Source organism: Helicoverpa armigera, chromosome 26 (genome assembly GCF_030705265.1).
Source record: "Helicoverpa armigera isolate CAAS_96S chromosome 26, ASM3070526v1, whole genome shotgun sequence".
Classification (NCBI taxonomy): Eukaryota; Metazoa; Arthropoda; class Insecta; order Lepidoptera; family Noctuidae; genus Helicoverpa; species Helicoverpa armigera.
Window position 1 is genome coordinate 7,672,371 of NC_087145.1, and position 27,568 is coordinate 7,699,938.

Here is a 27,568-nt window from a genome sequence, read left to right on the forward strand (position 1 = left end):
TTATTACATATTACCATCAAAGCTACCTAACGTTAAGTCACACCTCCGATTTTGCCTGGCAGGAGCTTTAAATTCATTAGACTAAATATAAATTCAAAATACACTACGAACAATTAACAACAAGTATTCCGATAATGTGACGGTTTGGCTGTTTTATTTCACAACACTATATCGGCAACACGTTCACTCGCGCAGCACTGGCGTGGCGCAACACTAATCCGTCAGTATTTTTGTGTCGCTTATCTCGTTCGGTTGTGTTATTTTTATTTTGTGAATATTTTGTGAGATCATTGTTATTTGTGTTTATTATCTAATGTAATTAAGTGTCAGACTAAAGAAAATACAAAATGCCGGTGTTTCACACAAAAATTATCGAGAGTATTTTGGAGCCAGTTGCTCAACAGGTGAGATTTTAACACGGTATTATTTATAGAAAAACGTTCTAGTTTACCAGTGTAGGTGTAAGATCAGTAGATTATTGTTTACAGCAGTCGTTTACTACAATATTATCGGCGTATTATGTCATAGGAGTGATTAACGCGGGAGGTATGCGATGGAAATCACTTTATTTGGTCTTGAGGCTGTGTCGGCCTTTTCGGTTGGTCGGACGAACCAGGGTGTCGCATGTTGGTTAACCTTGGCCGGTAAGAAGTGTGAAGTGAATCAGATGCTGTTCTGTATTTGAATGTTATGTCATTAATTAGAATTAATTAAACGTGTGACGAATTAACTGGGCTGGGAACATCATTGTCACGTTTTAGTTTGTTGTCAAGTTCTTATCAGCTCATTATTTGATACGATGCAACCTTTGTAAGTACAAAAGTGCATCTCAATCAAATTGCACCTGTATTGCTAAAACTTACGAGGAGTTGTCCATAAAGTTTATTTGATTCAGAAAGACTAAAAAGAAGCATTTTCTGTACCTCTTTGGTGCAATTTTAATCATAGGTATGATGCAGACATAGATGAAGTGCAAGAAATAAAGTCAAGTCTCGTAATTATTGACTTCTTTCAGAAGATGTCAATTTTAGATAATCCGAGGTGCAGATATAAAGTTATGGAATTGTTTTGTCATATTATAAATTATGGCCTGTCAAATAACTCATGTTAAGTGCAACTTATAATAATTCAATTCAAGTCTATTTTATCTCAGACTGGCCATTTGGTAAACATCATGCAATTAAGTAAATTCAACTAGTTAATACCAGATGTATACTAATGGCCGTTCTTAGAAATAAGCCTATTTAATTGTTTACTCTTAAACAACATTATGACTAATATTGAAAATGAACAGAAACTGTTCAGAATCTATGAATTTAACTATGAATATAGTTGTTTCCAATACTTATTGAATGATTATTGAAACTGAGTCATTTGTTTTAGTTTGTTAATTTGTGAGTAATAAATAGAATTTAAAGGCATAACAAAGTTCATTCTAAACTCGTTATTTCCTTACAATTTCACTGTCTAGAGGAAACTCTTGTACTGGATTAAAAGTAATAAATGGGCTATTTAACACTAAAGTAACTTTTCAAATTGGACTACTTTTTTCTAAGCTGAGCGTATTCTATCAACCAAACTGTTCAGCAATATATCTAAACATTTTATTTTCATAATAAAAGTAATTTACTGCTACATGAAGTAGTTTGTTTTCATTTTCAGTGTCATAACGCATTGTATGTGTAGTGTCCTTGCAACGAGAAGAAAATATCCTTTATTTTGTAGTGTCTGCAAAAGATAGCCCAGTATAGCAATATATACTTATCATTTGTTTATGTAAGGCCTGAGCAAATAAGTCAGATTTTATCAGAAGTCAAGGCGAAAACTGCAAGGTTAATACCTACCTACACCTACGTCCACAGCACCGTTAACTTGATACTTTTACATGCAGTCAGTATTTATTTAGGTTTAAGATAATATATTATCTGGATAGTCTTTTCCCAAAGTATGTAATGGTTGTCTTACAATCTTAACTTAATGCACCTGTGTACCACTGTTATACATGGAGGCACCAATTATCTGAACTCGTCCTGTCAACTTTATTACCCAGTGATGTGCCTTCGGAAACATGGAGGAACACATCATAACAAGAGGTTCACCCATCCAAGGACTGACCATATAACAGATTTAGCAGTGTGGATTCTAAACAAGTCTTCAACATAATTATTTTTTTCACTCGCTTTACAAACATTTTGTGACTAGTCCATTTTTAATTCTGATCTAATTTAAAAGCGTTGCACTAGTCAGAGTTTTACAAATAAACATTCTAACATGCACCAGATTTTGTTTTTCATCAGTTTTGTTGTATTATCAGTTTCTTTTCTTTGAAAGTTATTTAAGAAAAAAATATGCTCAACCAAATTTTAGACTGTTTCCACCTTATTATAAAACGTGGTTTTAAGAAGTACTCGTTTTAGTTATAGCTTTAGTCCACTGATTTTGTTCGGGACGGTGGTTTAAAGGTGGTACAAAAGCCGGAACTTTTTTAAAACCACGTTTTATAATAAGGTGGTTTGAATTTATCAACAATGGCAGTTTAGTAGTTCAAAATCATTTACGACATCTCAAAGTACCTGCCTGAGGCAAAGAATCCGCAACACGAAAAGGCTAAAGACGAAAAAATCGGAGGCAATTTACGTGTTACAAAATCACATACCTACATTAAATAACAGGCCCACTCAACATCATAAAATAAAGGGCTACCTACAATACAAAGATAATGGAGGTTGATTTTTTAAAGGTCGCATTATTTAAAGACTGATTGCACGTCGCGCAAGAATTGTAATAGTCGTATACAAAGCATTATCAAATGTAGAATTGTATCTAAGGACCTATCTGTTACCCAGCTTCTAGAAGAAAAGATGGGAAAAGCATTATAACATAAACAATGATATAAGCATTAAATTGGTGCATTGAGGATTATTTTTGCGATAAAAGGGCACGACGCTGACGTTGAGATTCGGCGACATAGGTATAAGTCAAATGTAATTATTTTTCACAAGGTTCACTTATACATGCATCTATCTATAGTTTCTTGCCGGTTCTTCTCCATAAGACTCACTCCTTGGAACCGTGCAGCAAGGTTGGTGTTTCGAAAGAGCTCTTATAGGCCTGATTGTAATAGAAAAAATGAGTTGAGTTTGATACAATGTATGTTTTTTGGCCATTCCAATTTATTATAATGGAACCATTTATTGCACCAGCTGTATAAATGAAATCATCATAGAAACAATGGTCCATAAAGAGTCTTGAACCGTGAAGTCTCGAGTTCGATGACTGACATTGTACTTTAGACAGGTTTGCATATCGTCACACTTAAAATGTTGGCATATTGATTTGTTGGTACAGCACACAAAGAATTATTGGTCCTTGGTTACGTTACTTCATCTCCCGTTAAATCAAACTTGTATCGTTGAGCATCGTTTTGTATTATTTGACGTGAAAAAGTGCTAAAAACTTAAAAACTAGCCTATTTTCAATAAACGTTTTTGACTTTGACATCTTGATTTGACCACAAACTTCCGAAACGTTACAATTCATAAATCCTTCACTTCATAATTTTACCTGTAAGGTTGCCTGTGTAACTTGGCGGAGGAGGTCAGATATGCAGTCGCTCATTGTAAAACCCTGGTACCCAGCTGAATCCGGTAACACTGGAAGCCGACCCCAACATAGTTGAGAAAGTCTCGGGAGATGATGACATACTTTTACAAATAATTAATTATAGTCACCAAAAACATGATTGTTACGCCACAAAAAAGGAAATTGGTCCTTTGGTAATAATTAATGAGTTCGTTAAAGCCTTTGACCTAAAAAGAGAACTAGAACATAAATCATGAACATTTTGTGACTGTATCTAGCCACAATCGGTAAAGCCTAATAAGGCTAAGCTTTCACGACACGAAGGCAGCGAGCTTGGGAAATATTTTAATTGTCATATAAAATATACTTAATTATACTTGCGTGCTGTAGCGTACTTTTACGTGTGTTGGGCTAGCCTTTCTAAATTATTCAGGTATTATCGTTTTTGTTTTAATACTGAATGGCCCGATAGTTAAAAATATTATGTCTTTTGGATCATATTTTGAAGATATTTTTTGTAACGACATGATCTTTACTTTTTTCACTTTCAGTAATACACACAATACATTGCATTGCATCGATGCATTTTTGGCAAACTCTAGCGTAGTTCGTTCATTCATATGCTCATTGATTATCCTCTCACAGTAGGTACCTACTGTCCCTCTTATTCAAATCCTTTACTCGTAACAAATAAAGCGCGAAGGGTAATTACATCATTTGCTACCTAGACTAGCAGGCAATTCCATCGACGGTATCCTAGAAACGCAATAAGTCTATCTTCCCCTAGGGCTTTTTACCTCAGTTGACAAACTTAAAAGTTGAAAGCTCCCATAATATTCTGGGAAACCACGTGATGAAGTAATTAGGGCAGGTGCGTAACCTCGCCTGTATCCGTAGCTATTTCTGCCATGGGACTGCGGGGCTCGGCCCTACCGAACTAATGGTCACGCCAAGGTCGCCTTGGTAGTATAGAGTCCACCACGAGAATAGATTCCCTGAACTTCTTTTATTGTGCTTTTAATTGGTCTGTTTGTTTGTTTTTCTTTTGTTACGATTATGGAGTTCCAAATACCTTTATTTTCTGTTGAGACCGTTTAAAAAGACTAAACTTTCAGACGGTGTTAGTCTTCTATTATTAAAGATTGAAGACCTAAATGCAAGGAGTATTTGCCAAGTTGCATATTAGAATGTTTCCTACATTTCCCTTCGGATTGCAACAGTACAAATGAGGCTATAAAGAGTCTGCAATTTCAAAGCGGGGAAATATAACGAAATTTTTCAAATCGTAAACTCCAAACACACTTCAATCTACAAAAATAGCAAAGAGTTTTGAAATAGAGGCGCCGGCGTCGCAATAAATTATTCGATCTTGAGCTGTTGCAGTATTGAGAGCGAACAATTTACTACTTGCATATTATGCTTTGTTTAGCATTACAAGTAACTCGGCTTGGTAAAAGCCAGAGCCGTATAAATTACGCGGCTGGCCTGGAATTTATGAAGTAACAGTTCCCTATTGTTTTGTGCAAATCTGGGAGGTTTTCAGTTATTGATTAAAATAGCTCAGTATTTGCTCATTTTGAGAAAAGCTTCAAAAATCTTTAAAGTCAATCTAGGTACTTGTCCAAGTTTTAAGTTATAAATAGGTACCTTTACATGTGCCATTTTCACCACAGGAGCTTTTATGCCGATGCACGGTGATTGAAGTTAAATTAGGTATCCATTTCATGACAAAAACCAGGAGTATATGTTCGGGATCTTTCCTTTTGCTTTCTAACAAGAACATTGTAATCCAGTGCCAAAAAACAAGCATTAAACTGCAGTAAAGTCCATAGTTAGTGTTGCAAGTGTACAGTACATTAAGTATTCATCCCGTACGTTCCCGCATCTATAAATAAACTGCAGGCTGACTCCCAGTTCGTTTGAAACCTTTTTGCTTTTCGCTGTCTGGCTCTGCGAAATATGCACTTCTTTATAGCTAGGTATAGAACAGGGATGCTGAACCAATAGCAATCTTACCTATATTGGCTCGCTGCAAAATAATTTAGGCACATGACTTTGACTTTATTTTGAGTCAAAATTCAATTGCAATTGAAATTCTGTCTGTAGGTACAATCTATAAGTTTTTCGCATTTTCAATCACCTCACGAGGGAACTACTTATCACAACGGGATAAAATAGAGCCTACATTGTTAGAAACTCGAGCATGATAATAATGATGACATATTTTATGAAAACGCTCAGTTATTTCAGTATGTCATCCCTGATAGTGGAACAAGCAGGGACGAGTTCTTTTGTAGAGGACGATTGGAACAAGCTAAAAATGAAGAAATGTATCAAAAGACCCTTGTCAATTTGATAAGATTCTTTGATAAGTCGAATAAAATGGCCTTGCCCTCATCATATGCCTTACATTGATTGAATCGTAAGGAGTTTTCCTCAATGCATAAACATCATGGAAAGCAACCATTCGTTTTACACGTTTTGTACTCACGCGGCCAAGGCAGACTTAACACAAAGATATACATTTATATTGAATTTTATGTTCTTAAGTGGTTATCTTCGACTTGTCTCCATCAATAAAATAATTGTCATATCTCCTCCAACAACTCTGATTGGTGGGAAGACTCAAAAGATCGAGAGGTGTGGAGACAAAATGGGGAGGCCTTTGCCCGCAGTGGCACAACAAAAAAAAATCTCCTCCAATACACGAATCGTGTTTATCAAAATGTAAAAATATCGATTTTCTTGAAAGAAATCTTTTCTTCAAAGAAGTTGGATCTCGTAAACATTGTGCAGCGCGATAATGTTGCCAGGTGATATTAAAATCAAATATTCTATGTTTGAACGCTGACTCACTGGCCGTTTGTTATAGTTTTAGCGCGCGTTCGCGCCTAAATTTAAATTTGGAATCAACCGGGAGCCATTTCGTAACCGTTTTGTTGTTATTTTTTTTCTGCGTTGTAAAAGTATCGATTGTTTATGACATAGGTATTTTTAATCATATAAAACATTAAATTTGAAGCTATTAAGATTTTATTTTTATCTTGTAATGTATGTTAACAAAAAATACGTATAAAATATTGAATTATAACTACTTCTATCTTAAAATTATCACCCATCCTCATTTTAATTCCAAGTTTCAATCTGGAAAATTAGAAAAAGAAAATACATAAAGTATGGGAAGTTAAAAATTTAAATGAACAGAAATACTTAAATTAAGGAAAATAACATTACCATCTCGATATTTTTGTCTCTTCAAGTTCAACTCTGCCAAGTCAGCTTTCGCTTTAGCCTCTCTTAGTTTTTCTTTTAAAATCTGAATTTCCAAATCATGCATCGCTGCATTATGGGCTTCCCTGCTTTTACTTTCCTGCCTTTCACCCTTTACTTTCTCTCTGAGGAGCTCAATCTCCAACTGCTCAAGTTCCATACTCCGATGCAGAGCATTATTGTCTTGATCTAAATGATTTTCCTTCTGTACATTATTGGGTACATCTGGTGGGTTTTGATTAACTATAGGCGTTGAAATAGCGTCTGCATTGTATGCGCCACTGATTGGTGACATCGGTTCCATTTTCACAGTCCTCAATGCTGAAGCTTCTTGTTCGGAAGTATTTTGAGAGTCCTCGCTTAAAAACAGACTTGATTCTGATTGAACTGATTGGAGTGGGTCATTGTCTGTTAATTTTTCTGCAAGGAAATTGGGATTTAGTGTAATGATCAGACATAATAGGATGAAAAGGAGATGATCTAACTGCATAAAAAGGTATTTACCTAGAACAAGATCGGAGTCTGCAGAACTATCAATGCCAGTTATAAGTGCATGTGCTATCTGCAACACATTGTTTCTGGATAGTTCACCCACAGATCCAATGGGTATGTGATGCTGTTTTTTGGCGAGTTCTCCTCGTTGGCGATGCTTTATGTTCAGCCATAATCTTCGAAGTTGTTGTGGTGTTCTCTACAAGAAGGGTTGATGAATAAATAAAGTATAAACTTCTAAGATGTCAGATTAGATAAATGTATTGAAATCTGATAAAGTGCAACAACAAAACTAGTATTGAGTCCTTGAGACTTGAGAATGTCAAAAACGCGAGATTCTATCAGTTCACTAAATTAGAAACTTGATTTATGTAGGTATAATATGCAAATAAATACTTACATGCAATTCAGTATGCGGGTTTGCGTTGAACTCGGCAGCTATTTTTTGCCAAGCTAAGTTCTTGGCTTTCAGAGCCGAACTGTGGCCGTGTTTACTTTCAACAACTTTAGAATAACTCTTCAATATTTCTAGAAATACTTTCTTCTCTTTTTGTGTGTATATCTGCTTCTTGGGCTCCATTACTTTAATCATTTCGGCGAAATAAAACTCTGGTTTCAAGTTTCAACATAAGTTGATGCTGTCATTTCTCTGACAATATGACAATTCGTTCTTGCGTTTAGTTCTAATTACGAATGCTATTGGTGATCGCGAAAAAGTTTTAATTAGAGCCAAACTCCTTTCGCGTTTTGCAATTTTTGATTCAATAAATTGGTATATTGATCACTATGTTGATTTCGAAATCTTATTGTAAATTATTTATTGATTTGAATATAATTGAAAGTATAATATTAATAAGTAACTTTACACGAAAAGATTAACGGAGTCACACGTCCGAACAATCGCTCAGTGACGTGGTTAATACTTGAGATGAGATGACTGAGACGAGGCACTTGAGACTGCTTCGACAAACTTGTTTCAATAATAATGATGACGTCATATAAGAGTTATCGACGACTGGCAGGAAGTTAACTGTTTAGATTTTGTTAACCGTTTCTTGTAATTTGTAACTTGTTCCCTTTTCGCATAGTTACGTAGTTTTTTGACAATCTCATCTCGATCTGTCAATATGAAGAGTTTAGCATACACTTATGGCCTATTTTATGGCTATACGCCGTTTATGGTAACAGCTAACAGCTTGTTGCCTATTAGGAGCCATGAACTGAAAGGAACCCATTAACTACATAGGGACAGTGAAGTCATAAAATCCTACTCTAAGATATTATTTATTATTTAATTGCTAATAAAATAACCCCATAATCCGCCACAGTATTAGGGCTCTCTAAAAGTTATAGTTGCCTACGCTAAAGAAATGATCTTACCCATGGGTATTAGTAGACGTTACAGCTCTAAGTATACAATAAATGTATAGAGTTTATTCTAGATCTATAATTTCCAATTTAAAAGCTATCTACCCTCGGAAGGAACATGGTTGGGTGTTGACAGTCATTTGATGATTTCCCGTCTAAAAAAAAGATTTGCGGATTTTCACATCCCGAAACTGAGATATGCCACAAAAGATTTTGTACCTAGTTCTGTATGTTCGATTGGTTCTGTATCCAATCACTAGCTTTTATCCGACACAATCTCCGTCTCCGGGATTTCCTCATTTGCTTCAAGAGTTTATTGATTTCCTTTAGTAAAATGCTCACGATTAATTTGTATGACCTTGTCGAAACTGCAGCGGCGCTCCCAAGATGTTGCTTGCATCTGTCGTTGGTAATTGGTCAGTGCATTTAGGACTGGTTTCCTCTGCATGTACAACATTTTTCCTGGTAATTGAGGTATCGTCCCTTTTGTCTGCTTAATGATCGTTATTGTCTTGTTGAGTGATAAATAAATATTTCTGACTTTTATTTGGAACTCAAAGTTAAATTAGTTATTATGTTGTGGTTTTAGTAAGTAAATAAAATAATGATTTTTCATTTTGTAACCTTTGTTATTTGTTATTCACTCTTACTTAGAATAAAAATTATATCTTCATAATACAAATAGGTCGCTGTCCGTATGACATTGTATTTTGTGGTTTATTAATTGGTTTAGTGAGTAAATCTATATGTTCAACATGTTTGTTACGCTCGATGCTCCAAATTACCGTCTTCATTGGGCACGTGTGGTTGATGGCTACTTCATTATAATCAAATTTAAATAAAGTCCTACAAGTGAAAGCTTTCTTTTATAGGAGGATCCTTAGGATTCTTTGGATCGATTATCATGAATATTTCTTTAAGATCTATTGTTACACTTCAAAACATAGTGTTCGTGTATCAAACCATTCTCTGTTTGTAAGACGTCAATCAATAAATGTATAAACCTTTCACAAGTTATGTTACTTCGAAATTCTTCGCTCGGAAACACTTAACATAATCGGCCATCACCATAATTCACAGCATAAGCTTTCTTTGATTGATTTAGAACTGGATATACTTATTTTTAAACCATAAAGCTTTCATTGTTCCGCTGTGAAAGCTAAATAGAACCGATTAAATTGGATACTGGTATTTCTCTCGAACCACCTAATCCTTTTCGGATTGGTTCGGTCTGGTATTAAATTACGCTCTCCAGTGACCCTCGTTTCGGCGAATTGCCGGTTAGGATTATATGTATAAAAAGTAGTTTAAAAGACTTCTAGACCTCCCAAATGTCTGTATTCAAAACTTTCAGATTAAAGCAATGGAGTAGAATACCCGTCTTATGAAGCTAGATTATTATCAAAAAGTTTGACTTCTCTTATTTAGCTAGGTCATCTTGAAAGGAAATCTGAATATCTTCATGATTGATTTTAGACTCGCCTTTTTGCAATGAAATCTATTTTGTCAAGCGCAACACCCTTCAAGCAGCTAACTGGCATCATGCCGAGAAATGGCTCTGAAGAAACTTCAATTCTACAAAATCAATAAGTGAAAATGCCGTGAAGAAATTATCTTAGTTCAATTTTATAATAGCGTAGCTGTCACCGCTAAAACTCACCATATGGTCGACGCCCACGCGTGGTAGTGGCCGTGGACTTATTGGAGATAATATTACGACACCGCTCGAACTTAGATTTTATTATTTGCCATATTCATGTGTTGGGAGGGTTTTACGGACATATTTGCATTGAGGAGTGTCGTTGGCAGTTCATCTTAGTTAAATGTTGCACCAGTTATAGCCAATCTTCAACACTAGACCCAATGAACCCAATAAAGCCAATGTTGACTGACACATTGTCATTTTTATTTATTTATTTATTTATTTATTTATTTAACAATTTATGTACACAGTGAACATATAAAAGAAATAGACATAGAATAGAAATAGTACAAAGGTACTGCTTATTTCTAAATCGAAATCTCTTCCAGCAGACCCGTAGTAGGAGAGTTAGAATGAAGAGAAGTAGGTAGATAGACTGTGTAAAAGGACATAGTAAAGATATATAAATTACACACATATATACATATATAAAGCAAAAGATAATACATACATACAAAAATACATAATTTATAAAATGACTCTATGAAGAAGAGGAGGACAAATAGTAACTTTTGAGTTTCTGTTTAAAAGTAGCAACAGTTTGACAGTTCCTTAATTCAGGCGGCAGCGAATTCCACAACCGTACTGCGTTTACTGTGTAGGAGAAGGAATAAAAGTCAGTGGAATGGGAGGGGATTTTAAGGAGAGATTTGAGATGCGTTCTACAGAGCGCATCAGGCGAGCGAACAAATGAAAAGCGTTCTCGCAGATAGGAAGGAGATTTGGGATTAAAAAGGATATTAAAAAGGAGACACAAAATGCGCGTGTTCCTGCGAAGACGAATAGGGAGCCACTTGAGTTCTTTGCGAAAATGAGAAACATGATCATATTTCTTTAGGTTGAAAACAAAACGAATACATAAATTTTGCAACCGCTCAAGCTTATTTAAGAGCTCCTCTGTGGCATCCAAATAACAGGCATCATGTGATTAAAAGAGGAAAATAACAAGAACATAACTGTGCCAGCAAGAGATTAAACTTAATTTAAACTGGAAAGCATGATTAGTTCCATGTCAATAAAATTGAGTTTTCAAATGCACTGCAATTATACTTCCATCCAATAGTAGGTAAAGTTATACAAGCTCTAGACTTTCGCTTGAATCAAACGCCTAGTTCACACGGAATCTAACAGTTGATGCAATTACATCAGCGATTCGATGCTTCATAACTTATTGGCAATTTAGAGTCGACATATTGCAAAAGCACTTATTGTAGCATCTGCATCAATGTTGCATCGTTGTCCATTCATCATGCTTATGCATCATCTTTATTTCTTCCATAAGTAGATACCTATGCACAAAAGGTTTCCGGCGCTTTAGTTGTGCGTTTATTTGCCAAAGTGTGTGTAACCAATCAGGTCTTGAATGGGTCTCCAATTGGATTGATGACTCTTTGAAAGGTGAGGAATGATCAGTTTAGGGGTTTTCTATGCCAAAAGTAAGTATAGCAGAATATTTTCTTTGTTCTGGAATTGTAAACACTGAAAATGTACACCTAGATTAGCTAGTGCCCCTGCCAGAGCTAACATCTCGGCTTCACCTTGACCCAGTGGCTCGCGTCGATACGTTATACCTGTTACTGCATGCCTATCTGGTTCTGGGAATACATGTTTAGGCATAAATGCGCAGACTCTGTTTATTTTCCTTGTATGATGCATAGGACGGTCTGGAAGATGTTTTTGTTCGCGTTTTCGAATCTACTCCTACGTTTATTTAAATAATACATGTTGTCTTTACACTGTTGCTGTTTAAAATCGTTATTTATTTAAAACAAAATTGTCTGACTGTAACTGCTGAGCATCTCTAAGTATCCGCATTGCTTTCGCAACTCAATTTAGCATCATTTCCGAATTGAACACTCAACAAACAACCGTCACACTCGCCAATACGATTCCGCAGCCATTTAGCCCCGACGGCCACATAATCATCTTGGACAAACACAATCAGACCCAAGGCTGTCTCGTCAGGGGTGGAAATACCGCGCCCTTTCCGACGCACCCCTGGTGAACAGGGGTGATTTGTAAAAGTCACGAAGGTAAAAAGATTGGAGTCATTTCTGGAATGGGTTCTGTTCGATAAGATGGTTTTATTGCTAAGTGGGAGATAGTGGCAGGTTTAGGATAAAAGCTTTTTGAAAATTAGAGTTCGTTTGGTTTGATAACGATTATGTAGAAGTAGAAATAACTAAAACCTATTAGAATTTAGACATGTAGAGAGAGTTAAGTAAGACATGTAGAGTAGACAGACCAAAGACTTTATGAGACAGACAAACATACGTGGAATTAAGTTGGAAGCTTGGTACTGAGTAATCAGAAAGCAAGACATATGTATGTCATGAGAGTATAATATGTACCAGTAAATACGTGACAAACACAAAACAGTTACAATTTCATAACACCGACACTACTGGCATACATCAAGATTAAAATCGAAAGCCCAAACAAAAACAAAGTACTCGTACTTACATAGTACAAAAAACCATGAATGAATGTTGCGTTGGCTTGTTGCGTGCGCGCACCTTATATGGCGAGCGGTATCTCGTAGGTACCTTACCTGGCGTCTGGCGTTTAGGCTCTTGAGACAAGACGATTGAAAATTGATAGTAATCAATATTGATGGCGTGTCTAATGCTGCAGTACTGAAATATTTGCTATTGTTGTTAGGAATAATGATAGCTTTAATTTATTGTTTGGTTGCTATGTAGTCGATAAATGGGCATCTTCTGCAATATAAGTTTATGCCTGTTTATGTTAGCGGTTTTTGAACAGATATCTTTTTAAACGAACATGATGAAATCCTTAAATCCTTTGTTTAATTAAAGATTCAAGTATGTCAGTATTAGGAGGCAAATAAAAAAGTTGGTAAAATACAAGCTGTTTCTTAACGAAAATAAGACAGTTCCATCTCATACAAAATAAAGGGCCCTTTACAAATCTGACATTCAGAATAAATAGCTCGCAAGAATGCCTGCAGCCTGACGTACTTACTAATCCTGAATGCACTCCTATACATGACTATCCGATTGCAAAATGCAAGTGTAGAATGCAGACACAACGACTTAGTTATCTGCAGTGAACGGGCAACGGCTTAATGTCAGAGAAAGTTATGAAGTTATAGATAAGCCTCGTTATGCATTGTTTGCTCTTCTTACTTTTAGATAAGGAGAATGGTATACATATTTCTGCATCGTCTACTTGTGATAGTGGAGACGAAAATTATGAGGGAATGTTCTGGTAATTGGGAGATCAAATAAGTTATTGTAGCTGTGTTATATGCTATGATTTTACGTAACATGGTTTGATGGATTGGAAAAACTTTTAGAAGATACTTTTACTCGCTCAGTCATCAATATTCTGGAGTTAGTTGAGTACTTGCAATACAATATAGTTGGTTTATACAATTTGTTTCTAAATAGGGTACTACTTAAATACTCTACCACTTATGTTCCATCACCTATTAGGATAATCCATCACAATTCTAGCATATCATCTTAAACTTTAAAGTTCGAGCTTATGTTAATAGCCTCCGTCACGTGAGCGAGACGAAGTGGCGTTTTATAATTTATGGACGTTTCACAAAGCGGAGCAAATGTCAAGAAACTGAAAAGTGGTGTTCCATGGATCGTTTGGTAAACAACCGTCTAGTGTTCGACTGCCAAGATATAAAGTTGCTAGCCAAAAAAGTAGTTGCCTATTTCAAGGGCGTTATGAGCGAATAATTCAGCATCTTCTAGACTCAAATTGCAAGAATTACGTTCGAGTACGTCAAGATTTTTATGAAGAACTTAAGGTTACTTCCTCTTCACCGATTAAACACGTTGGTTATAGGTAGGGTTATCTATTTTATTGCCGTTGCCGTATTTTACCGTGGCATCTACGTATGCTGTTAATTATTTATTTACCTGTTTTCTAAACTTGTGTTCCTTTCGTCTCCAGGTTTCTCGTCTGGTGATCCTCCATGAAGAAGCAGAAGATGGCAACGCAATGCCTGACCTGGCGAGGCCGGTGCAAGCCGTGTCTCTCGCCGTCAATAACCTGGTTAAGGTGAGTTTAGCTCTAATTTGCTCCCTTATATTAAATGTCAAAGAAAAAGACTTGTCGAAGAAAGTACAGAATTACCTATAAAAATCGGATAACGTTTTAATGACTGTTTTAAGTTTCTAGCTATGAACACAAAGCTCTCACCTTAAGAACTTTTTCTAATGAAAGATGACTGTTTTGTTGGTCTTGTCTAGAATGTTGCAAATTCGATTAGGGGGATGTCGGGTTCAAGCTCTAGATCTCGCCAACATAATTTTGGGGTCTTTAAGTTCAGGACATATCGTCAAAATACTTTGAACAATCTCCCCAGGTCGGCCACGAGACAATCGAGTCTTCAGAAGACTCGGTCCTCAGACACGACATGCCGAGCGCACTACACCGTGTGGAGACAGCTGCCACTCTGCTGCAGCAGGCCTCCGATATGTTGAGAGCTGATCCTTTCTCAGGACCTGCAAGGTAAGGTGGTCTTTAGGTCCGCAAGATTCTATACTGATCTTTTTATTTACGGTACCTTCTGTGTTGCCCAATGTACCACAACACCCGCACAGCGAAAGATATGCATGCTGCCATTGACAAAATATTGGGTCCCCAAAATTCCATACTGATAAGAGTAGGATACATATATTTGTCGAGGATTGTAACTTGAGGGATTCTTATTTAAGTGACGTATCATCTACATATTTAATAATAGTTTGTAGTTTGATGCTACCGGCCATGACAGGCAAGTCATAGCCAGAGGTCAGATGAGTATATGATGACAAATTAATTGGTTACTAGCAATCGTGTACGTATTTACGTAACAATGATGCAGATGAACTAATCCTACTAATATTATAAACGCGAAAGTTTGTATGTATGGATGTATGGATGTTTGTTACTCTTTCACGCAAAAACTACTGAATGGATTTTAATGAAACTTTACAATAATATAGCTTATACATCAGAATAACACATAGGCTACAATTTGTAAACATATTGTTCGAAATACTAAACCTGCGCAGACGAAGTCGCGGGCACCAGCTAGTCATTACTAAAAGCAAAAAGTTCAATGATTGTAAAATCCGGAAAGTTAAAAATGATTGTTTCCAAGACGCTGACATATTATGTAAGCTTCCATATTGTTGCGGAATGCTTATCATAAATACCTCTAAACTAAACAATCCCATTTCTTATGTAAGCTTCCGCAGCTGTTTCACAATCGATTACTCGTTTTTCATTCAGAATTCTAATCGATACTGCAAAATTGTAAGGTCATCTACCCATTGCACGAAAGGGTAGTTTGAACTTTTAAGAGTTCTTTTAAGACATGGTTGGCACGGAAGGTTCGGTTCCTTCTTGCATATGCAGCCACGATGTCAATGTCTGTTGACGCAAGCCTCTTTTCCTTCGAGTCGTGTGACGCCCATGTGAAGGAGCTCAAGATAAGTGTGGTTTGCAGGAAGAAGCTGATCGAAGGTTCGAGAGGAATCTTGCAGGGCACGTCTGCCTTGCTGCTGTGTTTCGACGAGTCAGAAGTTAGGAAGATCGTTAAGGAGTGTAAAAAGGTTAGTAACCTTTTAAATGCACTTGTATCACAAACAAGTGTATGAATTTAAAGGGTTGCAAAAATTTGGGGCTCGTATAGTTGGGGCTGTAAAGTTCAATTAAATAAATTGTACTAAAATCTCTATGGAACTGGAACGTATAATCTTATCTCGATTACTTAATGCACTGTACTACATTTCCCTGGAAGCCTTGTATACGTAAGTTTTCTAATCTTGCATGACGAAAATATGTTCGCATTTTTTACATATTTCTATGGGAAAATGAACGTACCATTGGTAATCACATAGTTTCTGTTCTAAAACCCAGTTCATAGGTATTGTGTCACGTAATACCGTGGGAAGTGTTATATTATGTGCCTTTCTATTGTATAACTTGTGGAAATACGTAAAGTTAGAAATGAAACTATATCTTATTACGACAAGGAGACTTCTGATGCCCACTGATGGTGATGATGAAGATAACTTATATTCTTTAATTGAAAACTTCTAGGTGCTGGACTACCTAGGAGTGGCGGAGGTCATAGATACGATGGAAGACTTGGTGCAGTTCCTCAGAGACATTTCGCCAGCACTCTCCAGGGCCGCCAGAGAGGTAAGCAAGCTTTACATACTTGACTACGTTTTGAAGTAAGGGCAAATCTGGAATGTGTGTTTTTTGGATGGCACGAAAGAGTGGGTGGGAATGAAGACAAAGATGATTGCTGATAACACTAGTTTACAAAAAAATATTTTTTTTTTGTTCATGAAATGAAACCTATATTATTTAAGTAGGCTATGGACGGTTACTAAAAAAATATATTTTTATTTTTCGTAGCACGTCACAATTCGGAGATATCGATGACTTTTTTTTAATCTACCCGCAATTGTTTAAATGCGTTTATCGTTCTGTTTTGTAAACAACTGTGTGAATCAAAAGTCTAATTTTTATATAAAAATGTCATCTAGAGTGTGTAAACTACATCCAGATCGATTTTGTTATGTTTGTGGGAAAATTGTTCAATTAAATCGTGGTTTCCCTTTAACAAAACCATTGCATGAAGCCTATATACAATATTTTGGATTTCTGGTGTCAAATCAAGATAAAAATTGGGTTCCTCATGTGATTTGCACTAATTGCAGATTGGTCCTCAGCTCCTGGTATTCAGGTAAAAATAGATCACTGAAATTTGGTAAACCAATGATGAAAAATTTTACCAAAGCTTTGGATAAGTCCAAGCCTGCATTTCAATATCTCTGCTCTGTATTTACGAATCTTTCTGCTGCTAAATTAAAGGAAGGAATATTTGTGGGTCCTCAAATCAGGAGAATATTGGACGATACAAAATTCGAGAGCCTTTTAACCGATGTAGAAAAAGCAGCCTGGCACTCTTTCAAAAGTGTCGTTAAAATTTTTTTAGGCAATAAAAAAAGTGATAATTACAAAGAGATCGTAAATTTATTGCATAATTATGAGCGTATGGGTGTAAATATGTCACAAAAAATTCATTTTTTGCATTCCTACTTAGATTTTTTTCCAGAAAATCTTGGTAGTGTGAGTGATGAACACGGTGAGCGATTTCACCAAGATTTAAAATTATTTGAGCAAAATTATCAAGGTTTTTGGGTCGAAAACATGCTAGGGGACTATTGTTGGTCTGTTGTGAGAGATACAGATGAAAATATTTATAAAAAAAGAGCAAAAATTACCCATTTTTAACTGTCTATCGTTTATTTAGATGTGTTTTTTGTAAAAATCTTCTTAATAAATATTTCAAAAACCTGACGTGCTGGATTTTTTTAAATATTTTTTCCGAGATGTAGATACCCAAAGTAATGTAACCGTATGTATTCCATTTCATGAACAAAAGTCATGTAAACTAGTGTAATTGATGGCATAGGGTTGGGAAAATGGTGATTATGGAGAAGTTTTAATAGGTTTCCAGAGTATTTTTCTTTTTTAATATTCCCCCATATTTTGTAATAATTTTGTGTTATGTAGGTGGCAGCCCGAGCAGCGGAGTTGACCCACCCGCCTCACGCGGACACATTGACTCGCTGCCTGGACAGCGTGAAACAGCTCGCGCCCGTGCTCATCTGCTCCATGAAGATGTACATACACATCCTCACTGAGGGTAAGTGTCGCGTGTATGACAGAACTACGTGCCTTCAGAATCACAAAGGACACCAATATGGATAAAAAGTTTCCCAAACAAAAACCGACCGCGCGAAGCGTTGCTTAAACTAAGGACAACTCATGCTACTGAACTGCTTAGCCTGAGACACTTCTTGACTGGTTTTTGGTTTCTCTTTAGCCTGTAGGAAAAACTACCTTTGGGTATAGAACTCCCCATCTCGTCTTGACACTTTCCGATCCTTCGAATGTTCCAAAAAAGTTGTAGACGTCCAAATCATCCCGTCATCCCATCCATATACGCCGTTTGCAATGTTTACTAGGTGACAATATTGGCCCACCTCTCTGGATGCATTTGCCTAACGTGTCCAGTTAACTAATAATTCATTTAATTTTGAAAGAACAAAACTTAATTGTTTGTACGTTTTTATTACAGGAGGCAAAGGCATGGAGGAGGCTGCTGAGAACAGAAACTATCTCGCTCAAAGGATGGCGGATGAAATACACGAGATCATTCGGTGAGTGTATACAATAATATATTTATTAAAAATGTTATGGGGATTATTTTATGTTAAACCACGATCTGCAAAATGTTGATAACAGAAGATGGATGCCACTTTGAGGATCAAAATTAATAATTTTACTGCTTGGTTCTAATGTTCGAAATCCAGTCAACCAGTCTTACCACGGGATGTTAGGTTGTCAAAGTAAATGGGTTGAGGAGGTGAGATAGGCTATCTCTAAATGTGATACTGTTATTCAGCTGCATTCGCTCACCGAAGACACACACTGGAAGTCGACCCCAAAATAGTTAAGAAAAAGGCAGATGGTAAATGTGAAAAATATTACTTTACGTTTACAACAAATTGTAAATAATAACGTTTATCTTTCAGTGTGCTGCAACTAACATCATACGTGGAAGACGGTGGCGAGAAGGACAACGTGGCGGTGCTGAAGGCGTTGCAGCAACAGATACACGCCAAGATCGGAGCTGCGCATGAGTTCCTTAATGTGAGTCCTAGTTTGTTATTGAGAAATCAATATTAACTCGATAAAAAGTTCACAATTTTTAAACGGTTTGGTAAAATGTGTGGTCATCGTATTTTAAATAGTTATAACTTCTATTTTATTGGAGGTTTAAAAAAAAAATTGTGTGTAGTGTAAATATTACTCGAAATATTTCCTTTTCTTTCTTCTTGTCTACTTAAAAGTTTAACCGAAGACGATTCTATTAGCAACCGACCTTTTGCCAAAAGTTTATTGTTCATTTTTTAAATGAAATGAATGTTGAAAATGGTTCGTTATAGTTGACTGCAACTCACTGTAAGAATCGTTTAAAATTATTTCATGTACTCTAGGACCCTGAGGCTCAGCGCAACAGTGCAGGCGAGAGAGCTATCCGCAGTGTGCTGACATCATCTCAACGTGCTGCCGAACACCTGGCGCCGGAACCTGCTGATGCTGCCAGGAGACTCGCCAGGTACCACCTGCAATCACACTAGAACACTATTTTGTCAAAGTCAAATGATTTAATTTTAAACAGGCCTTTGCAGGCTCCTATGAAACGTCACACTAGTTGCAAATTGTTTGAAAGGGGTTTCTTGTCGGTTCTTCTACATGAGATAAACTGCTAGATTTGAAAGAGCTGTTATGGGCCTATCGTATTGTAGTCTGACGCTATACAGTTAACTTCATACTCGTCAAGATTAGTGTTAGCAGCTATTTGAAAAATAGGGAATTTTAGTACAGATCAAAGTTTCTTAACCTGGGATAAAACTCTCACGTTTATATCACGGCCGTCTTAAACTTTCCATAACGTGATTCAATATGAACCCATTCGCATCTTAGTGGCATGCGAGTGCTAGGTTAAGTGTCAGAATATTTACTTCTGCTTGACTGCTATATGTATATTTTTCTTTTCCTAGATCCGGTGGCATCAATGCAGACCATCTTTGTGACGAGCGACAGTATGGACACGGCAGAGAACCCAAGGTAATTAAGGCTAACTATGTATATTAGGCATTATCTGTGGATTTGTTGTCTACGGATATAATACGGCAAAAAAAATATAGTACTGATATTCGTAGTACCTAAAGACCTAAATATGATATACTAATATGTCATGATTTTGACTTCTGAATTTTTAAAGGTATTGTTTGGTAATGTTTTCTTCAAGGCGGTGAACGTGAAAATTACCCCTTCATGGTCAAATAACTGATAACGTTTAAGTGCCTGTTTGTGATATCAGAGTTTATCTCATTGTGGTGAACTTAGTATAATGTCTTGCATATTTGAAACCTGCGGCTATCATTGAACATCTCTGGCAGTCGTTACGGGTAGTCAGAAGTCTGACAGCCAGTCTAACCTAGGAGTATTGGGTTGCCCGGGTAACTGGGTTGAGGAGGTCAGATAGGCCAGTCGCTCCTTTTAAGCACTGGTACTCACCTGCATCCGGTTAGACTGGAAGCCGACCTCAACATAGTTGGGAAAAGGCTCGGGAGATGATGATGATTTGAGAGCTAATACCATGTTTTTCTCGCAGGCATTGAATCTGGCGTCAGACCTGCGTCACCAGATCAACGAGCTGGACTCCATCGTGAATGAGGGAGTGAGGGCCGCTGAGAAGCAGGGCGGGAAGACCATGCAGGCCAGGTGAGATTTCTTATTTAACATTTTTACCTATAAGCCTATCCGCACACTTCAGACTAAAGGTTGGACCGACAGTTAGCCCAATGGTAAGAACAAAAACTTTAATAAAAAATTGGATTGCATTCAAAGTTTTCAGTCGGTCTGATACAGGCCAAATACCTGATCGTTGTTATGTGTCTACTGCCATTCATTTACATAATGGTTTATGAGCCTAAATATTGTAAAAAATATTGTAGTGTGCGGGTATTCTAAATATGATTGAACATACCGTGCGTTAATAATCAAACTAAATTAAAATACGAAGTTTTAGGAAGAATAAATTAACCATCAAACCTAAAAATATATTTTTTATGTATAGAACCGATAAAACCACTGTATAGGGACACAATTAGCATTATTTTGTATGTTTGTATTAGACTGGAGACAGCCCACAAGTGGCTGTTACACCCGGCAGCGGACCCGGTCACCAGGATTGAGGGTCAGAAAGCTATCAACAGCATTGTTTCCCAAGGACAGAGGGTAAGAATTCATGACACTTAATATCTGCAAAGACTCTTTGTAGTCTTAATTATATTCTGATGCCCAGTTTCACAAGCTACTGATTAAAAAAAATCATTTGTTTAAACTTGACTGCAAAACAGCATTTTTCGAACGTCAAATAAATTTATAAAAAATGACGCCCACCCTTTAACACTTTCTACGTGTTTTTACTGGGAAGAAGAAGTGGTGGAACCAACTCCCCAGTAACAGATACATGTAAAGTCTTTGAAAGCCTATCAGGAACCTATCTGACACATAAATTATAACTTTTGGTTGGGGTTCAGAGGTCTTAGATACCAATATCTGGCAGAAATTATAAGCAGAGCTTTTATCTGGCAGATAGCATTAACTTTCAGATAACTAACTGACACTTTATCGGTAACCAATGAAACCGGGCCTGACTCTTACAGCCTGAATTTGATTACCCATTAGGGTAGGTTTGTTATAAAGATTTTTGTCAGAACTGTTGTTTACCTAACAGATCGCTGACGGTCTCCAAGGTCGTGAGAAGGCAGAAGTTCTGCAACTATGTTCAGAAGTACAGCGGCTGTCTGACAAGTTGGCTGACTTGTGTGCCAGCGGGAAGGGAGATAGTGAGGAGGCGCGTGCTATTACCAGGTTAGTTTACTTCTATTTGTAGGTTCATCAGTAAAAAATATAACTGAGTGTTATGATTGTTACCATGGCATGGGGCTCATTTATATAGATGACTCGAGATTGGGATGTAGCTTCATCCTCAGCTACCTGATTGAAGGTTTTTATTTTATGACGCATATTTTTCCCCTTCTATTATTATTTCTGTTAAGTGTGTATATGCATCTATATTGCGCAATAGAACTCATTTTCGATATTTTAATACTGGATATACTATTTCGAGCGTGTGACTGAAGATTGACAGTATAATAGTATACAAGGTGTTGATTTGCATTTGTGCCATAGTTCAGGAGGAGGACTGCTTTTTTTGTCATTGTAATGTCGTGGTATTTCCGAAGTAATCCAATTTTATGAATGAAATTTATGAGTGATCGTTGCGTATGCTTTGTGTTTGCGTTTGTGTGAGGGAGCAGCACGGTTTTAACGCCAGTAACATACGCTACAAGTTTAAATAAGGCTAGATGACATTTAAGGAATTCCGAAAAAAAAATTACGTAACAATTTTTTTATTGATTTGGGTCGAGAATCATTAGCATAATTACCTTCTTGAATATGGCACGGATGCAAATCAACAGCTTGTATATGAGCTTGTTTACTTATTCGTAGGGAGCTAACAGACAAGCTGCACGAGCTGAAGCGAGCGACGGAGAGGGCGGTGGTGAACCGCGTGGTGGAGGAGTTCATCGACGTGGCCGCGCCGCTGCGGCACTTCACCGACGCTGTCAATGCGCCTATGGGTAATATTATTTATTTTAACTTTATTATCAGGCACCAACATGTTATATTCAAAAAAGTTAGTAAATCATAAAACTTAAATATACAGGAAATAACTATAATACTCAGTCTGTAATAACCTTGCCTTGGTAATAAGTATTTGGTAGTAAGTCTACCAAATACTTTTCAAACCCTACATAAAGTTGCTATCCTGAACACAGAAAATGTCTACAGAACGATACAAACGATACACGTATAGCAGCATCAACTCCAGCATGCATACAATCGCACAGTCAATACACGCACAGTCATCCCACAATAAATATAAACCTTTCTCTTTAATCATTTTATTAAAAAAAAAACACATGAAAATCCTTTCGGACAGAGTCGGTTTGACTTGGGAAGTCGGAGAGGATCGCTAGTTTAATTTGGCGGATTAATTCCGCCAATTATACTTTCTTTGTGTCTTGTGATTTCCTATGTTGTTAATATTCTTGGTGTTGATACATACAATAAAAAATAATCTTTCCATCTATTTATCTTCCTATGTGTAGCTGGGGAGTTCGTTGCGTCTCTTCTTCCCAGCAAAAACACATAGGAAGTATACACTCAGGGCGGGCGTTTTGAGGGCCGTCTTTTGTCATTTTGACCTTCAAAAAGTGCCTTGATTTTGATTTCCTCCTGTTCCTCTCCCAGGCACCCCAGGTCGCGAGAGTCAGTTCCACGAGAAGGCGGCAGCGTTAGCAGCGTTCAGCCAGCGCGCATGCGCGGCGGCGGACGTGGTGGCGGCCGGCTGCGGACACAACAAGCGCCTCGCTGATCAGCTCACGCAGAATGCTAGACAGGTACATACCCAGCAAGGCCAAGGCCTGCCGGGGCTGCGGGACCGCGGCCCTGGTACATAAAAGGCCTACGACGGAACACGATGGTTTTTCGCCGAAAAGATCGACGCTAAAATTTAACAAAAAATGGACATAACCAAAAACCATAGAGTAAACTTACTACATTAAAAACTCGACCGACAATGTCATTAGAGCTTGTGTATCTTGCGTCATTCCGTTAAATAACTTCTAATAATGTTTATTGTTAGTCCGGTCAAATTAGACCAAAAAAATTATGTAACTTCAAATGTTTAAATTGACTAGACTATGTATTACATATAAACTTCATACACCTACTATCTAATGTAAAATAAATTGCAATAAAAATACATATTACATTGTGTATTTTAGGTGGAGAAACTGTCACCACAACTGATTTTAGCTGGCAAGATCAGGCTCTACAACCCTGATAGCAAGGTAACATATATATCTGTTTGTACTTATTTTATGTGTATAAAATGTATTATATACTTCAGCTTTAACTAAGATTGGATCTTCCTAATCTTATTCCTTAAAACTTGTGATCAGCACAGCATCTCTAAAATACTTCGCAAAAAAAAGCAGACCAAATAAAAGCTTTCTTTTAAACTAACGAAGTTCATCTGTAACTAGCTGTTATATAATTTATGATTTCAAGATATCTGGTGAGCTATATTTGTGTGTAAATATACATGTACATTATCTTTGTGTCTATAGCATGGGGAGCGTTCAAAACTGGTCATGTCGTGGAGACATACAAAGAAAATGTACGGAGTACAGACGCCAGCAGGCACCCATGTCTGTCAAATTTTACCAATCGAAAATTAATCTTCCATTATTGTGAAAAGAATAAAATCTATTGACGTTTTATAGGTTGAGATAGGTTAATGGGCTGTGTTTGTACATTACACATCCAAGTCTGTCACATGAAAAAAAAGTGGGAAAAGGCTCGGGAGATGATGATGTGTGTCATATTAGAGATTGCAAATCTCTACTCTCACCCATATTCATGAAGATAAAACATGTAAACTTATTGACAATCTAGGTGGCAGAGGAACATTTCAACAACTTGAAGAACCAGTACGCTGAAGCTGTGCTGCGCGTACGCGACCTGTGTGACCAGGCGGTAGATCCCCTCGACTTTGTGAGGACTGCTGGTGAGTTGTTATCTATTTTGGCAGGTTTTTGAGTCTCTGCTCAATCCTTTCCGGGAGGTTTAAGTCTGTATTTTTTCAGAATGACCTTCATAGAATTGTATGTTATTGGCATAAATATGAATGGAATCGAGATTTAACGATAGATTTTTTTTTATCCCATTCTCGTCGCTTTGTGTTACTTAATTGGATACATATTTAAGAATACAAATGTTATAATTGGTGTATCTAACAAAGTGTCTGTAATATCCCCGTCTATCTTCCTCACTACTCATATGTCTGTATTCTGCTTCCCTCTATTATAATACTTCTCCCATTATGTCTCTTTATTCCATCCTCTTCCCATTACTTGTTCCATTTTTCTTTTCTTTACCTTCATCTTCCTATCCCTTTCTTTGCTCTTTCTCGTTTAGAAAAATTCGTTAAAGAGATAGATAATTTTTATCCTTGCAGGTGAATTGATGCAGAAGCATACATACCTGTGTGAGGATGCTATTCGCAACAACGACTCGCAGAAGATGGTTGATAATACTTCTGCTATTGCCAGGTAGGTGCTTGTGTTAATTTGTTTATATTCACAGACATTCATTAACAATACAGAAAGATTATGTACAACGGCGAGCTTAACCCGCTTATTTATTGTATTTCGCTCATATTCATATAGATTAAATATCATTACTCAGCATTATCTAGCGTTTATTCAAATAAGGCAGATAAATCAGCGCTTTAATAGGCTCTATCTGTTTTTGATTCGGTGAGAAGTTGGAGATAAGGGAATTGACCGAAACCAACGAAATGTTTGAATGTTGATCTAGTGGCAGTAACGATGATATGCTCCTCTATGTACTACCGCGTCGGCCACGCGGCTCGTCACGCGAAGCATACCGCGTCGCGGTTCGCGCCCCAAGACTGCCGCTGGAACTTGTACACCATTTTGTGTGCCTCTCAACGCTCGCTTCACCGCGATTGGCACCGTGCTTCGCCTCGACCGGGTTATTAAAGGGTGTCTTCTTAAGCAGTTTATGTCTGTTTCTTCAGACTGGCAAACCGCGTACTGCTCGTCGGAGGAGCTGAACGCGACAACACTGAAGACCAGGAGTTCGCCCGAGCCCTGTCCTCCGCTCAGCAGCGCCTGCAGGCCGCCATCCCGCCCGCCGTGCACCGCGCCAAGGCTGTGGCGCTCGGGGACCGCGCCCAGGCTGCTGCCTGGCGGACTGCTAACAGTGAGGTCAGTACTGCTACTGCAGCAGTGCCTGCAGGCCGCCATCCCGCCCGCCGTGCACCGCGCCAAGGCTGTGGCGCTCGGGGACCGCGCCCAGGCTGCTGCCTGGCGGACTGCTAACAGTGAGGTCAGTACTGCTACTGCAGCAGTGCCTGCAGGCCGCCATCCCGCCCGCCGTGCACCGCGCCAAGGCTGTGGCGCTCGGGGACCGCGCCCAGGCTGCTGCCTGGCGGACTGCTAACAGTGAGGTCAGTACTGCTACTGCAGCAGTGCCTGCAGGCCGCCATCCCGCCCGCCGTGCACCGCGCCAAGGCTGTGGCGCTCGGGGACCGCGCCCAGGCTGCTGCCTGGCGGACTGCTAACAGTGAGGTCAGTACTGCTACTGCAGCAGTGCCTGCAGGCCGCCATCCCGCCCGCCGTGCACCGCGCCAAGGCTGTGGCGCTCGGGGACCGCGCCCAGGCTGCTGCCTGGCGGACTGCTAACAGTGAGGTCAGTACTGCTACTGCAGCAGTGCCTGCAGGCCGCCATCCCGCCCGCCGTGCACCGCGCCAAGGCTGTGGCGCTCGGGGACCGCGCCCAGGCTGCTGCCTGGCGGACTGCTAACAGTGAGGTCAGTACTGCTACTGCAGCAGTGCCTGCAGGCCGCCATCCCGCCCGCCGTGCACCGCGCCAAGGCTGTGGCGCTCGGGGACCGCGCCCAGGCTGCTGCCTGGCGGACTGCTAACAGTGAGGTCAGTACTGCTACTGCAGCAGTGCCTGCAGGCCGCCATCCCGCCCGCCGTGCACCGCGCCAAGGCTGTGGCGCTCGGGGACCGCGCCCAGGCTGCTGCCTGGCGGACTGCTAACAGTGAGGTCAGTACTGCTACTGCAGCAGTGCCTGCAGGCCGCCATCCCGCCCGCCGTGCACCGCGCCAAGGCTGTGGCGCTCGGGGACCGCGCCCAGGCTGCTGCCTGGCGGACTGCTAACAGTGAGGTCAGTACTGCTACTGCAGCAGTGCCTGCAGGCCGCCATCCCGCCCGCCGTGCACCGCGCCAAGGCTGTGGCGCTCGGGGACCGCGCCCAGGCTGCTGCCTGGCGGACTGCTAACAGTGAGGTCAGTACTGCTACTGCAGCAGTCTGTCTGCAGGCCGCCATCCGCGCCAGGTTCAAAGCATCAGGGCTTTTAGCAAAAGTGAAGTTTGTTACACCATTATAAAGAGTGGACTTCATGAGACCGTCAAAAAAATCAGGGTGACACAGGGTGTCCTAAAATTCAGACATCCAGGTACTGGGTCAGAAACTTTCACTTTGAACAGCTTACTTAAACTTAATTGTGGTTTACAGATAATCAGCGCTGCCGGTGAAGTAGAATCAGCCCTATCCGGTCACTACGCCCCGCCCCCGCCGCCCCCTGCATTACCAGAAGCTCTGTCTCGCCTGCACATGTCGGACGTTGCTGCACCGCCTCGCCCACCCCCGCCCGCTGGCGCCGCCCCACCGCCCCGCCCACCGCCGCCAGCTGACACTGATGATGAGGGAGAGGATATCTTTAGGAGGCAGCCACATCCCAGCCATCCTATATTGGTCAGTATTATTACTACAATTATTACTTGAGAAAAGTTTCTTACGAAAACTGATTAGTTCATGAGTGGAAATAAACACGTTAAATAAATGTTCGAATTAATTAG

At 38.8% G+C, this 27,568-nt stretch overlaps 2 protein-coding genes across 2 annotated transcripts in view; one reads left to right on the top strand and one right to left on the bottom strand.

The window, feature by feature from the left end:
• Nucleotides 1-193: 193 nt before the first annotated feature.
• LOC110372659 (vinculin) overlaps nt 194-27,568 on the top strand; it is a 34,440-nt gene continuing 7,065 nt past the window's right edge. The window contains exons 1-20 of the mRNA XM_064041741.1: nt 194-404; nt 14,348-14,455; nt 14,763-14,908; nt 15,891-15,996; nt 16,487-16,588; nt 17,975-18,107; nt 18,543-18,624; nt 19,000-19,117; nt 19,465-19,586; nt 20,032-20,098; nt 20,649-20,758; nt 21,172-21,274; nt 21,777-21,913; nt 22,556-22,686; nt 23,360-23,508; nt 23,896-23,961; nt 24,569-24,680; nt 25,131-25,224; nt 25,716-25,905; nt 27,225-27,464. Of these exons, the coding sequence (XP_063897811.1) occupies nt 348-404; nt 14,348-14,455; nt 14,763-14,908; nt 15,891-15,996; nt 16,487-16,588; nt 17,975-18,107; nt 18,543-18,624; nt 19,000-19,117; nt 19,465-19,586; nt 20,032-20,098; nt 20,649-20,758; nt 21,172-21,274; nt 21,777-21,913; nt 22,556-22,686; nt 23,360-23,508; nt 23,896-23,961; nt 24,569-24,680; nt 25,131-25,224; nt 25,716-25,905; nt 27,225-27,464 (2,373 nt within the window). The 5' untranslated portion in view covers nt 194-347. The remainder of the gene's footprint in view (nt 405-14,347; nt 14,456-14,762; nt 14,909-15,890; nt 15,997-16,486; nt 16,589-17,974; nt 18,108-18,542; nt 18,625-18,999; nt 19,118-19,464; nt 19,587-20,031; nt 20,099-20,648; nt 20,759-21,171; nt 21,275-21,776; nt 21,914-22,555; nt 22,687-23,359; nt 23,509-23,895; nt 23,962-24,568; nt 24,681-25,130; nt 25,225-25,715; nt 25,906-27,224; nt 27,465-27,568) is intronic.
• Nucleotides 6,660-8,442, bottom strand: LOC135118838 (regulatory protein zeste-like). The gene is made up of 4 exons (XM_064041875.1): nt 7,745-8,442; nt 7,357-7,543; nt 6,817-7,272; nt 6,660-6,726 (listed from the first exon to the last, which is right to left on the bottom strand). The coding sequence occupies exons 1-4, from the start codon at nt 7,934-7,936 to the stop codon at nt 6,722-6,724; spliced, it is 840 nt and encodes a 279-aa protein (XP_063897945.1). The 5' UTR covers nt 7,937-8,442; the 3' UTR covers nt 6,660-6,721.